This window comes from Trachypithecus francoisi, unplaced genomic scaffold (genome assembly GCF_009764315.1).
Source record: "Trachypithecus francoisi isolate TF-2019V2 unplaced genomic scaffold, Tfra_2.0 Lachesis_group12, whole genome shotgun sequence".
Lineage (NCBI taxonomy): Eukaryota > Metazoa > Chordata > Mammalia > Primates > Cercopithecidae > Trachypithecus > Trachypithecus francoisi.
In genome coordinates, this window is record NW_022681457.1 from 79,048,128 (window position 1) to 79,059,536 (window position 11,409).

Here is an 11,409-nt window from a genome sequence, read left to right on the forward strand (position 1 = left end):
ATTGCAGTAATCTCCTATTTCCCTTTCTCTGTATTTTTCACTCTAATCCATCTATCATACCATTGCTAAAATAATATTTTCTTTCTTTTTTTTTTTTTTTTGAGACGGAGTCTCGCTCTTTCGCCCAGGCTGGAGTGCAGTGGCCGGATCTCAGCTCACTGCAAGCTCTGCCTCCCGGGTTTACGCCATTCTCCTGCCTCAGCCTCCCGAGTAGCTGGGACTACAGGCGCCCGCCACCACGCCCGGCTAGTTTTTTGTATTTTTTAGTAGAGACGGGGTTTCACCGTGTTAGCCAGGATGGTCTCGATCTCCTGACCTCGTTATCCACCCGTCTCGGCCTCCCAAAGTGCTGGGATTACAGGCTTGAGCCACCGCGCCCGGCAATATTTTCTTTAAAAAGCAAATATAACCATGTGGCTCTCTTGCTTAAAATGCTTCTTTTGTTTCCTATAGACAGGATAAAGTTTACATATCTTAGCAAAACATATCAGCCTCACTTCCTGACTCATCTATAAATGCACTCTGGCCATATCGAAGTAAATTAAGTTCCTGAATGCATCATGCACTTAACCTGTAACTTTGTATATGCTGCTCCCTCTGTGTCCCTCTTTCCTGCTACTCCGGGTCATCCTTTCTGACTCCTTATTTCCTCTCTGCATCTTCCTCTGAAATGCCTTCACAGTTTAGCTTTATCCTTGGTACTGCTTGATGTTGTCCTACCTGCACATAACTATATTTTAATATTTATTATATGATATTGTTTGTCTATGTCCCTTAATAGATTGTGGTCTCCTTAAAGGAAAGTGTCATTGTGTGCAGCACCTACCATAGTGCTTGGAGACAGAATAAGCCCTCAATAACTTAAAAAAAAAAAAAAGTCTCTGTCTTCTAGGTGTTTACTCTCTAATGGTTTCACCACTAGCCTAAACATTTCTGATAAATGGTAGCTGGGTTTTCCTTCTGTTTTGCAGTATATCAACTCCGGGAACCTGGAACAGTTGCTAGACAGTAACCTGCATTTGCCTTGGACTGTGAGGGTAAAACTGGCCTATGACATAGCAGTGGGCCTCAGCTACCTTCACTTCAAAGGCATTTTTCATCGGGACCTCACATCTAAGGTATGAAGGCTTTACTTTCACAACTCATTGAGAGATACCACCCTTCTCTTTTGCCAAGAAAGCTGTCAGATTTAACATTTAATCACAGAGGACATAATTCATTACATTTTATAGTTAGTCCTTAGAAAGCCTACATCTTTTCCTTCTGTTTTTGAGATAGTGTCTCACTCTATTGCCCAGGCTGGAGTGCTTCTGCCTCCTGGGTTCAATGATTCTCGTGCCTCAGCCTCCTGGGTAGCTGGGACTAGAAATGCGCATTACCACACTTGGCTAATTTTTAGTAGAGGAAGAATTTTGCCATATTGGCCAGGCTGGTCTTGAACTCCTGGCTGCAAACAATCCACCACGTTGGCCTCCCAAAGTGCTGGGATTACAGGCGTGAGTCACTGTGCCCCACCATAAGCCTATATTTTCTTACAGAAGATTCCTTTCAGTGCTGAGTGAGCCAACACATATACGTTTTTTTTTTTTTTTTTTTTGAGACAGGGTCTCACCTTGTCACTCAGGCTGGAGTGCAGTTGCGTGATCTTAGCTCACTGCAGCCTCCATCCCATGGGCTCAAGCAATCCTCCTACCTTAGCCTTCTGAATAGCTGGGACCACAGGTGTGCACCACCATGCCTAGCTGTATTTTTGGGTTTTTTGGGGTTTTTTTTTTTCTGCTCTTATTGCCCAGGCTGGAGTGCAATGGCGTGATCTTGGCTCACTGCAGCCTCCACCTCCTGGGTTCAAGCAATTATCCTGCCTCAGCCTCCTGAGTAGCTGGGATTACAGATGCCCGCCATCACCCCTAGCTAATTTTTTGTATTTTTAATAAAGATGGGGTTTCACCATGTTGGCCAGGCTGGTCTCAAACTTCTGACCTCAGGTGATCCACGTGCCGTGGCCTCTCAAAGTGCTGGAATTTCAGGCGTGAGCCACTGTACCCAGCCTTTTTTTGTATTTTTAATAGAGATGGGGTCTTGCCATGTTGCCCAGACTGGTCTCAAACTCGTGAGCTCAAGCAGTCCACCTGCCTCAGCCTCCTAAGGTGCTGGGATTACATGCGTGCACTGTGCCCAGCCAACGCATACATCTTGAGAGCCTTCATGTTTAACTTCAATCTCCTGAATATGTGTAACAAGAGCAAATGACATGAGAAAGGTTAATAAATTCTTGCCTTATAGGAGTGACAGCAGTCAAGGCAGTATAGGGGCCTATCAGTTTTCTTTCCTGTGGCCCCCAGGATGTAGTTCTTAGTTAAGAGCAGGAGTTCAGTGATTTTTAGTCACTTGAATGCAGGTTTTTAGGGCCATAATGTACTGACCCATTTTCTGCCTGTGTGATTGAGTTTCTGCTGCCCTGCCAGTTCCTCTTTGGCATCAGCTGATCTCTGTAGCACTCTTGCTGTCCAAATTGCTGTGTGACCAGGTTAGAAAAGAGTCTCTTTCAGAGGAAGTTGGCCATGCCACAAAACAGGCACCTCATAGCCAAATGGCCTAAGATACCATCATGACAAGGTTTATATAAATAGTACTGTTTGATTATTGATGGGGGAACTGTAAGGCGATCTAACATATCTAATATGACTTCTGCCCAAGAACTGAATTAAAGTCTGCTAGGGAGGTGTATGAGAGTTTTGTACCTGCTTAAGAATAGCTGTCACTTCATTCCCCACCCTCAATACCTACATGTACACATATTCACACATGCATGCACATACTTCTCCTCCTTCTGCCCTAGATGAAGGGGAGGGGAGCCTGTCTTAAGAAAAAGCTTGAAAGGGAACAGAAGTAGCAGTACTCTGAGTCAATAAAGCCTAAAGCAGTAAGTACCTGGATGCCTCACATGGAATGGTTTCAGTGTGTGGCAGATTCATTTGTAGTCAGCTGCACTGTTCCTGAAGGAGCACAAGACTGGCAAGTAGAAACTGGGAACCAACTGAGGCCTAGTTATAAGGAGCCCTTTATCTACTTTACTGTCTGTAAGAACTGGACAGTTAGGCAGTTGGGACCTGAAAGGTGATATCTTATCTCTTCATTAGCCATTTCTTCTCCCCCAGAATGTTTTAGAAAACCAAAACTAAGACGAGTGCAGGCCAGGCGTGGTGGCTCACGCCTGTAATCCCAGCACTTTGGGAGGCCGAGGTGGGCAGATCACCTGAGGTCAGGAGTTCAAGACCAGCCTGGCCAACATGGTGAAACCCTGTCTCTACTAAAATACAAAAATTAGCTGGGCACGATGGCGGGTGTCTGTAATCCCAGCTACTTGGGAGGCTGAGACAGGAGAATCGCTTGAACCCGGGAGATGGTGGTTGAGGTGAGCTGAGATCGTGCCACTGCACTCTAGTGTGGGCAACTGAGTGAGACTCCGTCTTGAAAAAATAAAAATAAAAATGCATTTGTTCCAGGTAAATGGATGGGGTTGAATCAATTTAGATATCAAATCTTTGCTTCCTACTCAGAAAGCACCATTTTTTCTAAGATAGAGGGAGTTTGTGACAAAATATGTATCAGTTACACAGATATCCACCCCCTGCCCCCCCCCCCCACACACAAGTGTCTCCTGTCTCTGGCTGCAATGATGAAAGAATATTAGAAAAGAGGAACTTCTGACCTAGAGGTACATACAGTCTTGTTGGCAAATAACTAAAAAGTAGTGGACAGCATTTTATAATTGTTTAGCTACATAGACGACAAGTTTTCAGAGCAGGAAAGATCACTCTGGGCCAGGGTAGCTACGCTTCCTCAAGGAAAGCCTCCACTCCCTAAGAGATCATCATATTCCCTTCTGTGCCCTGAAAGCACTTTGTCCCATTGCACTAGTATCCAAGTGTGGTTCTGTCCGGGCTTGTTGTGCTGTATTACAAAAATAATTAACCTTTTTGGACTATAGGATAAGACCACTATCCTTTGCTTTTCCTAATGGGGAATGAGTATTCCCAGTGTCAATTGGCTTCAGACAAGAAACTAGGAACATAGGAAAAATAACTCCCTATATTTCTGGGCTGTACTTTCTTGGGTCTGGACTTTAATGAGGTTTTGAGGATACTTCCAGGTGGTGAAAGCAAAGGACTTTTGCAAACTCTAGAGGAAGGCTGGGAAGTACACTATAGGGGATCTCAAGTTGAAAACAAACAAGTGAGTCTTATGAACCAGACTGTCCAATTTGAGATACTGTCTGTGTTCATTGCCCTTTTATCATCTCTGAGATTTATCAAGTTTTGTCTGAATGTTTCAGCCTCACTGTAACCGTGTTGCAGGAATTAGGGAGAGGAGTGTATGTCTACACCTAGGCCAGAGCAGCCCCACCCAAGATACCTGTGTGGTGGTGGCAGTGGCCCTAAGAACAAAAAGTCCCGAGGGAGAAATAAAGCAAAAGGGACAGTAGAGGGCTCTGAGGTTTCTAAATTATCTCTTCATAGTCCATCTTGGGTCTGTGTTTTATTTCTTTAAGGACAGTATCAGGTTTTCTTATATTTTAATATTATACACTCCATATCACTTGATTGTTCTGTTGTGTCTGTATCTCCCACCAGCATATGAGTTTCTCAAGTGCTCCTCTTATTTACTTTTGTTTTCTTAGCACCTAGCATAGAGCCTATGAGAGTAAAGGCTTCCTGGGCATATTTCAGGGAAGGGCTTCATAGCAAAGAGGCTGAAACGCCTGCTCCAGAGCTGAGATTCTGGGTCCCAGGCCTAGTTTTGTCCTCATCTCTGAATGACTTCAGTGACCTTGGAACTCTGTGCTCCCAGTCCGTAAAATAGATGCTGTCCTTGACTTTGCAGGAGTGATCAGTCCAGTCCACATTGCTCAGACCAGAGCTGACAGGAGGGATTTAAAGTAGAGGTAACATGTTCCATGTGGGTAAACCAGGACAGAGAGAAGTAGATGCCTTTTTCCAAATGATCCTGAGCCTGTGGTTGGAAGCAAAAAGATCCCAAGTTTCCTATCAACGTGCCTCGTGAAAGTAGTATTGCCTTTATAGGATTCATGTCTGCAGCTACTGCAATAATGCTCTAAGAGTAAAATGTCTGTCAGATATAGCCGTTCAGTCTCATTTTGTAATTACTTCTAAGAAACAGCCTGAAAGACTTTTACAGTGGCAAGGCTAAGAACTTACTTAGAAGGAAGTGGGAGGCAGTGTGGCTTTAAAAATACTCAGTTCATGAGCACTATGAAGAAATGCCAATAGCCACACACAGGCTTTTATCAGTAGCTCTAGGAGTAACCAGTACACATATACCCGAGCCTTGGCTCTTGGGGGCAGCTGAGAAAGTAGTTGCTTCTGCTTAATACCATCACTGCCCAACATCAGGAAAGTACTACTGATCTTCAGTGGTTACTGTTGGGAAAGAGTATGAATTATGAATTGCACCTTTAGTTCTTTTCTGTTGTTATTGTTGACTGCATAGAAGCCACTTAGGTGATTTCACTAGAATGAAAAGCCTATTCAGTTATGGTCTTAGGCTATGCCACACAATGAGGAATAGAAAATGCCAATTTTCAGAGTGAAGAGAACATGAATTAGGAACAATGTTGAATGCTGGAGGGATGTAGAGAATGACTGTTAGTGTACCCTGCAGTTAATTTTTATAATTAAAACCATCAGCAGCTTCTGGGAACTATTTATGCTATTTAGAGGGCACAATATTGGGGAATCCAATCTCTACCTTTCATGGGCTCTACTCTAGTTGTGGAGATATTTAAGTCAGCAGGTCATTACACAAGAGCTATGGTAAAGGTACGGGATCACATGGTGGGATTGAGGGTAAGGGATGGGACATATCACACCAAAACAGATAATCCTCTAAGAGACTTGAAATATAGCAGTCCCTGAGGCATTTAGGAGTCCAGCAGTTCGGTCACTGATCTCCCTGTGCTATGAAAAGAACTGTTCAGTCTTTCAGTAGAATCAGTCTTTTCCTGCCTGATCCTAACTGAGTTTATGGAGTCAGTTTGTTGGGGGTGAGGGGAAAGAGGTGAAGTCACATAGAAAGTGTTTTGTCGTAGAAACAGCTTTAGAGTGAACATGAATTAATAGACTTGGCATTTCTCCACTCAGGTGGCTTTATTCAATGTTAATACTGACTGTGCAGCTGTTCCAGGACACCTCAGGTACTTCTCTCAGGTGTCTGATCTGGCCCAGTTCTGAAGAATTTGTGTAGGTTTCCAGGAAATGCATCCATGGCCACCCGTTTGAGTCTCTTGTCATCTCAGTCCTCACTATGGAGAGTGGAATGTATGATTATTGTATACATTTGACACACGCTTTTTGTAATTTCAATTTTTGAGACAGAGTCTCACTGTTGCCCAGGCTGGAGTGCAGTGGTGTGCTAACTGCAACCTCTGCCTCCTGGGTTCAAGTGATTCTCCTGCCTCAGCCTCCCGAGTAGCTGGGATTACAGGTGCCCACCACCACACCTGGCTAATTTTTGTATTTTTAGTAGAGACAGCGTTTCACCATGTTGGCCAGGCTGGTCTTGAACTCCTGACCTCAGGTGATCCGCCTGCCTTGGCCTTCCAAAGCTGGAATTACAGGCATGAGCCACCACACCCAGCTTGACACATGCTTTTAAAAGAAGCCCCGTTGCTTCAGTCATCAGACCAAACTTCCATTTAACACACTTTTGCCAAGCTCCTTCTGGGTGCCTGTGCTAGGTTACAGATACAGAGACAAATGAAATCATTCCTTGCCCGTGAAGAGGCAAACATGTAAGTCACTGCTGCAGTGTGATATAATAGGTGTGAGGACAATGAGGAATGGGAACCAGGCAGCAGTAGTGCCTGGGCTGCTTTTTGAAACTGAAAAGGTCACCTCTTGCCTCAGGGAAATCAGAATTGGCCTCTCTTACTGCTTAGTGTAGGCAGGGCTATGTCACTCAGAAGTCTTCTGGGAGGGAAGAGACATAGGTGACATATTTGAGCTGCCACTGCCTCACAGGCTGGTGCCCTATAGCTGAGGCTTTGGCTAATAGGAAAGCTGGCCTAGGGCCCATCTTCTCACAGTCAAAATCAGGGAGCGGGGGGTGCTGAGCCAGCAGGACTGATGAGAGAGCCAAAGCCAGGACAAGCACGAGGACTGTCCTTCCTGGAAGCCAGAGATGAGGCATGTCTACCTGTGATCCAGGGTAGAAGTGATGAAATCACGGCTCCTTCCAGCTTGGGGAAGGGGAATGGTGTAATCATGTCAAGGCCAGAGTAAGGGATTGATTTGTACCTGACAGGAATAAGCAGGAAGTGACCTGGCCATGTCTTAGCAACTAGATACTAAGGCTGGCAAGGAAAAGGGAGGGCTGGTTTGGGTCAGATGGGGCCTTGCTGGCTCCAGAAGTGTTTCTGTGAGCCAAGGATCCCTGCTGTCTGCTATTCTGAAGGAAGGGGGTGGGGTGAGGTGCCTCTTGAGCCAGAGCAGTGTAGGGCTATTTTGAAAGCAGCTATTTGGGGAGAGGTGGTTGCTGCTTTGTTTATTTACAGGTCATTTGGGTTGACCTGAAGACAGCATTTGTTCAGTGAGCATATTCTCAGCCTGCCTCATGAATTGAAACCTGTGAGGAAGGAAGGACCAAACCAGAACTTGCTCCTGAGGGGTTCATAGCTTTTCTGCTAGACTGTAAGAGGAGTGTCGTAGAGGAGGAGCTAAAGGAGTTGAGATGAGAGAGAGAGAGAGAGAGAAAGATGAGGTCATGGCTAAAAAGGTAGCTTGCCTTGAAAGACAAAATTTTCTTAGGTGAAAAGGATAATTGGGAGGATATTTCAAATGGAAGGGAACAGTGTAAGCAAAGGCAAAGGCTTGAAGGAACTGTTCAGGTTTGGTAAGTCAAGCTTGTCTGTGACAAGTTTGGATTAGGGTATGTGCATAGGGGCACCAGGAACAGGGGGACAGCAGCTAGGCCAGTTGGATAAAGCCAGATCATAGACTTTTAATGCCAGAGAAGAGGTTGGTTGTGATCTTGTAGACAGTGAAGGTTAGTGTAGGCTTAGACACTTGTCTTGTGCTTATATGAAGTTGGCAAGGTCAGGCCTGGGCTTTGGGTCTGTTTCTGAGGAAGGAGGAGACCAGGGGCCTGAGAGTCTGTTGTTCTCCCCTATATTGCAAGCTCCAAGAAGACAAAGGTTTTGGTTGTTTTCATCTAGCTATTTCTAGCACTTAAAACTATGCCTAGCACTTAGAAAGCAAAGACGAGTAATTGTGTTTGGAATGTGAAGTGTATCGTAGGGCAGCCTAAGTGTAACCAAGACCCAGGATTAACTAATCTCACCTGGCTGTATTAGAGCCCCTGATCTGACCAGTGGGGTCAGCTTAAGAGTGTGGTTCACCAAGAAGGAGAGGACAAGGTGCCCTGTGGTAGGAAGGGAGGAATGGGTGGTAACTCTGTGGCTGACTGATCCCCACTTCTGAGCCACATTATTTTCTCTTCCTTCCTGGGAATCCTAGAACTGCCTGATAAAGAGGGATGAGAATGGTTACTCTGCAGTGGTAGCTGACTTTGGCCTGGCTGAGAAGATCCCCGATGTCAGGTGTGTAGCCCTACTGGATGCTGGAGTTCAAGGGACAGGGGGCTGAAGCTAAGGGAAAATTCTAGCCTCCTCCCCAGAGGCCAGGACTTGGTCACAGCTCAACTTCAGCTCCCTAAATTTGGTTAGTCCTTGCCTATACCCATCCTTGGGGTGGAGGAATGGTCAAAAGATTCCATTGCACCAGCCAATGGCAAGCTCATTTTCTGTATAATCTCACCCCACAGCATGGGGAGTGAGAAGTTGGCTGTGGTGGGTTCCCCATTCTGGATGGCACCTGAGGTTCTCCGAGATGAGCCCTATAACGAAAAGGTAAGTTTTGAGGATCTCAAGGCCTGATTCTCCTTTTTTTTTTTTTTGAGATGGTCTCACTCTGTTGCCTAGGCTGGAATGTAGTGGCACGATCTCGGCTCACTGCCTCCCGGGTTCAAGCTATTCTCCTGCCTCAGCTTCCCAAGTAGCTGGAATTACAGGCATGCGTCACCATGCCCTGCTAATTTTTTTTATTTTTAGTAGAGACAGGGTTTCACCATGTTGGCCAGGCTGGTCTCAAACTCCTGACCTCAAGGGATCTGCCTGCCTCAGCTACCTGAAGTGCTGGGATTACAGGCATGAGCCACTGGTGCTCAGCCCTGATTCTCCTTAGAATCTACTCTTAGCAGAGTGTCCAAGATGTTCCTACTAAGAACAGGTAGATGTTCCTACAAGGTACCAGGGGTGGTACCTGGCAGCTGCCCAGTGACTGACTTGGATGAAATATGGGCAATATTAACCCAAGCCTGGGTTGTTAGATGGGGGGGGTGGGGTGAGGCAGGGGCAGGGGCAGATACCCTACCCCTCAACTCATTAAGAGGGAAACCAAAGTCTGACTACCCACCAGGCAGATGTGTTCTCTTATGGTATCATCCTCTGCGAGATCATCGCCCGCATCCAGGCCGATCCAGACTATCTTCCCCGCACAGAGGTGAGCTGCAACTATGGGGATCATTGCCACTGATGGGGCTGGTTTGAAGCAATGAAACTGTTCTGTCCTTGGGGTGGACTTGCTGGAACTGTCTGTTGCTGGTTGTCAGGGGCAGCTCCCAACCTCTTCTACTGAGTTGACTAGGATGGGTCGGGGGATTAATGAACTGTCTACCTAGGTTTTCCATACCCATCCATAGAATTTCGGGCTGGACTACGATGCCTTCCAGCACATGGTGGGAGACTGTCCTCCAGACTTTCTGCAGCTTACCTTCAACTGCTGTAATGTGAGTGTCTTTCTCCCTCTGCCTTTCATCAGGGGCTGGTTGAACCCTTTTCATCTGGTTAGGACTATACAGAGAGGCTGCTAATTAGCTTCATGAGGGACCTCATTTTCTTTTTTTTTTTTTTTTTTTTGAGGCGGAGTCTCGCTCTGTCGCCTGGACTGGAGTGCAGTGGCCGGATCTCAGCTCACTTCAAGCTCCGCCTCCCGGTTTACGCCATTCTCCTGCCTCAGCCTCCCGAGTAGCTGGGACTACAGGCGCCCGCCACCTCGCCCGGCTAGTTTTTGTATTTTTAGTAGAGACGGGGTTTCACCGTGTTAGCCAGGATGGTCTCGATCTCCTGACCTCGTGATCCGCCCATCTCAGCCTCCCAAAGTGCTGGGATTACAGGCTTGAGCCACCGCGCCCGGCCTTTTTTTTTTTTTTTTTGAGACGGAGTTTTGCTTTTGTTGCCCAGACCGGAGTGCAATGGTGCCATCTCGGCTCATTGCAACCTCCACCTCCCAGGTTCAAGCAATTCTCCCGCCTCTGCCTCGGCCTCCCGAGTAGCTGGGATTACAGGCATGTACCACCATGCCCGGCTAATTTTGTATTTTTAGTAGAGACGGGGTTTCTTCATGTTGAGGCTGGTCTTGAACTCCTGACCTCAGGTGATCCACCTGCCTCAGCCTCCCAAAGTGCTGGGATTACAGGAGTGAGCCACCGCGCCCGGCCAAGGGACCTCATTTTCACTGTAGTGACAGCAACCACACCTCCTTCTCCTCCCTCTGGCTCTTAGCTAACCTATTCGGAGCCCTGGACCAAGGAAAGAAAAAAATTGCTTTGTATTATCTGGTCCTCAGCCTGTAGGATAGACCCATCACTCCTTGCCTTGGGTGTTGATGGAACTCTGGTCCGGTTTTATTGTTGGACTGTGGATCCAACTGGTCCTGAGGCATATGAGAAAGGCTCTTCTTGGCCTTCATGTTAGCTCTGGGGCTAGACCTTATCTGTTAGGATCAAGGGGTAGGTGGGCTTTGTTCAGATACCTCCCAGAAACACATTAGGAGCAGAACTCAAGAACAGAATAAACTAATATGAGCATACTTTTGGAAGGTTCTGTGACAAGATGATAAGACAAACACTAAGACAGGGAGGGCAGTAGACAATAGTGTTTTCCCTGACCTGAACTGTATCTTCATTGTCTGGGGCCTTTAGAAAAGGTCTCTTAGCTGCACATCTGAATCTTCAAAGATGCCAGAAATAGACTCAAATGCCATCTTTGGGGTGGGAGATGGAGGGCAGGGCTCATGGCTGTTGTGTATACCTACAGATGGACCCCAAACTGCGCCCATCTTTTGTGGAGATTGGGAAGACCCTGGAGGAAATTCTGAGCCGCCTACAGGAAGAAGAGCAGGAGAGGGATAGGAAGCTGCAGCCCACAGCCAAGGGTAAGAGATTAGACCAGGGAGCCAAACCTAACCCTAAGAGAGGAAATTCGGATGTAGGGCTTTCTCCTCTTAGGATTGTGATTGCCAGGATCCCAGGTCCAGAAATAAAGGGGAGGGG

General features: G+C 46.5%; 1 protein-coding gene across 3 annotated transcripts in view; it reads left to right on the forward strand.

Annotated features, from left to right (window-relative positions):
* The window catches only part of TESK2 (testis associated actin remodelling kinase 2), a 160,082-nt gene that overhangs the window by 146,796 nt on the left and 1,877 nt on the right, over nt 1-11,409 (forward strand). For 2 of the 3 annotated variants that reach the window (XM_033226620.1, XM_033226623.1), the window contains 6 exons: nt 972-1,118; nt 8,535-8,617; nt 8,842-8,926; nt 9,495-9,578; nt 9,778-9,864; nt 11,174-11,291. In XM_033226620.1, coding sequence (XP_033082511.1) covers nt 972-1,118; nt 8,535-8,617; nt 8,842-8,926; nt 9,495-9,578; nt 9,778-9,864; nt 11,174-11,291 — 604 coding nt within the window. The remainder of the gene's footprint in view (nt 1-971; nt 1,119-8,534; nt 8,618-8,841; nt 8,927-9,494; nt 9,579-9,777; nt 9,865-11,173; nt 11,292-11,409) is intronic. The other variant, XM_033226622.1, reaches the window with a different exon arrangement.